The sequence below is a fragment of the Morus notabilis genome, unplaced genomic scaffold (assembly GCF_000414095.1).
Source record: "Morus notabilis unplaced genomic scaffold, ASM41409v2 Scaffold6800, whole genome shotgun sequence".
Lineage (NCBI taxonomy): Eukaryota > Viridiplantae > Streptophyta > Magnoliopsida > Rosales > Moraceae > Morus > Morus notabilis.
The window spans coordinates 1-1,239 of NW_010367965.1; the positions used below are offsets into that span (position 1 = coordinate 1).

A 1,239-nucleotide genomic window follows, 5' to 3' on the forward strand; every position below is an offset into this window, starting at 1 on the left:
GTGTTTTCTCTCACAAAAAATACACATAAATCGAAAATGGTTCTAATCTTATGATTCTAATTCATGAACTAAACGTCTCCTAAAAGATTAACGTTTCATTGATGAAAGTACTAAAACTGCAACTTCTGACAAGTTCAGGGACCAATTTTGTGCCATTTTAAACTGTAGGGCCAAAGTGATACAATCCCTATTCTTCAGGGGTAAATTTGAAATTGACCATGGTAATCAAAGAACCTTGTTTCTTATCCACAAGGTCTATGGTTCGATCCCTACGTTAGCAAATCTTATACAACCTCGGCTCTACAAGGAATGTTTTCGCTTCTTACGGATAAAACAGATTAATTTCCTTTTATTCTAAAACGCTATCAACGCATGCTGATAAAATCAATGAATATATAAGAACAGAGAACGAGGATAAGATTAGCATATACTACAGTTTTGTTGTCGTTGAAATTCATCACCTGAGAAAGAGGAGCTTCTCACTTCTCAGCAATGGAAGCAAAAACCTTGGAGATGTTCCAAGTTGGGCCTTGCAAAGATGCTCACAAGATAGGCTTTCAGATAGGCCAGAGATTCTCAAACCTGATAAGAAGCAGGTTGGCCAACGACCTTATTCTGCAAAACCAGCTTCGCCCTTTTGCCCAATCCAAACAATCTCAGCCGTTGATTCAATCTCTCACTTCCAACAACAGAAACAGGTTTCCAAGATATTGGGATGAGCTAGTGGGGATGGCACAAGGAAGTGGCGTGCCTCTTCTTGATGTAAGTCTGCTAAACACAGTTTTTAACCGTCAAATCTTCGTTTTATTAAGTTTTCATATTTTACTTAATTTGATTTGATTTTGATGTAATCCAACGGTTAAAAACTGTGTTATAACACTGATGGGGTGTATTTTTTGGTTTGTGGGGTGAATGTCGTTTTTGTTTATTTGTGCAGATAATACTTATTAACTTCAGGAAAGAGATTCTTCCATTTCTTCCAAAGACAGAATTGAGTAGTTCTTTGACTGTAAATACTTCAGATGATTGTTCTGATGTTCTAGTCGTTAGTGATTCCATGGCCGTTGCTGCTCACAATGAGGATGCAAATGTTGCTCTCGTTGGACACACGTATGGCTTTGTATTTATTTAACCTGTCGTCCAATCTTTGATCACTTGGGTGAGCTCATTCTGCTCAATGAAATGCCTTAGTAAGTTTTTTTTTTTTTTTTTTTTTTTTTTTTTTTTTTTATATTTTTT

At 36.3% G+C, this 1,239-nt stretch overlaps 1 protein-coding gene across 1 annotated transcript; it reads left to right on the forward strand.

The window, feature by feature from the left end:
* Positions 1 to 441: 441 nt before the first annotated feature.
* Positions 442 to 1,110, forward strand: LOC112094609 (the record flags this gene model as incomplete). Its single annotated transcript, XM_024176006.1, has 2 exons — positions 442 to 762; positions 938 to 1,110. Coding segments are annotated over exons 1-2 (443 nt in total), but the record flags the coding sequence as incomplete, so codon positions are not given.
* Positions 1,111 to 1,239: the final 129 nt, after the last annotated feature.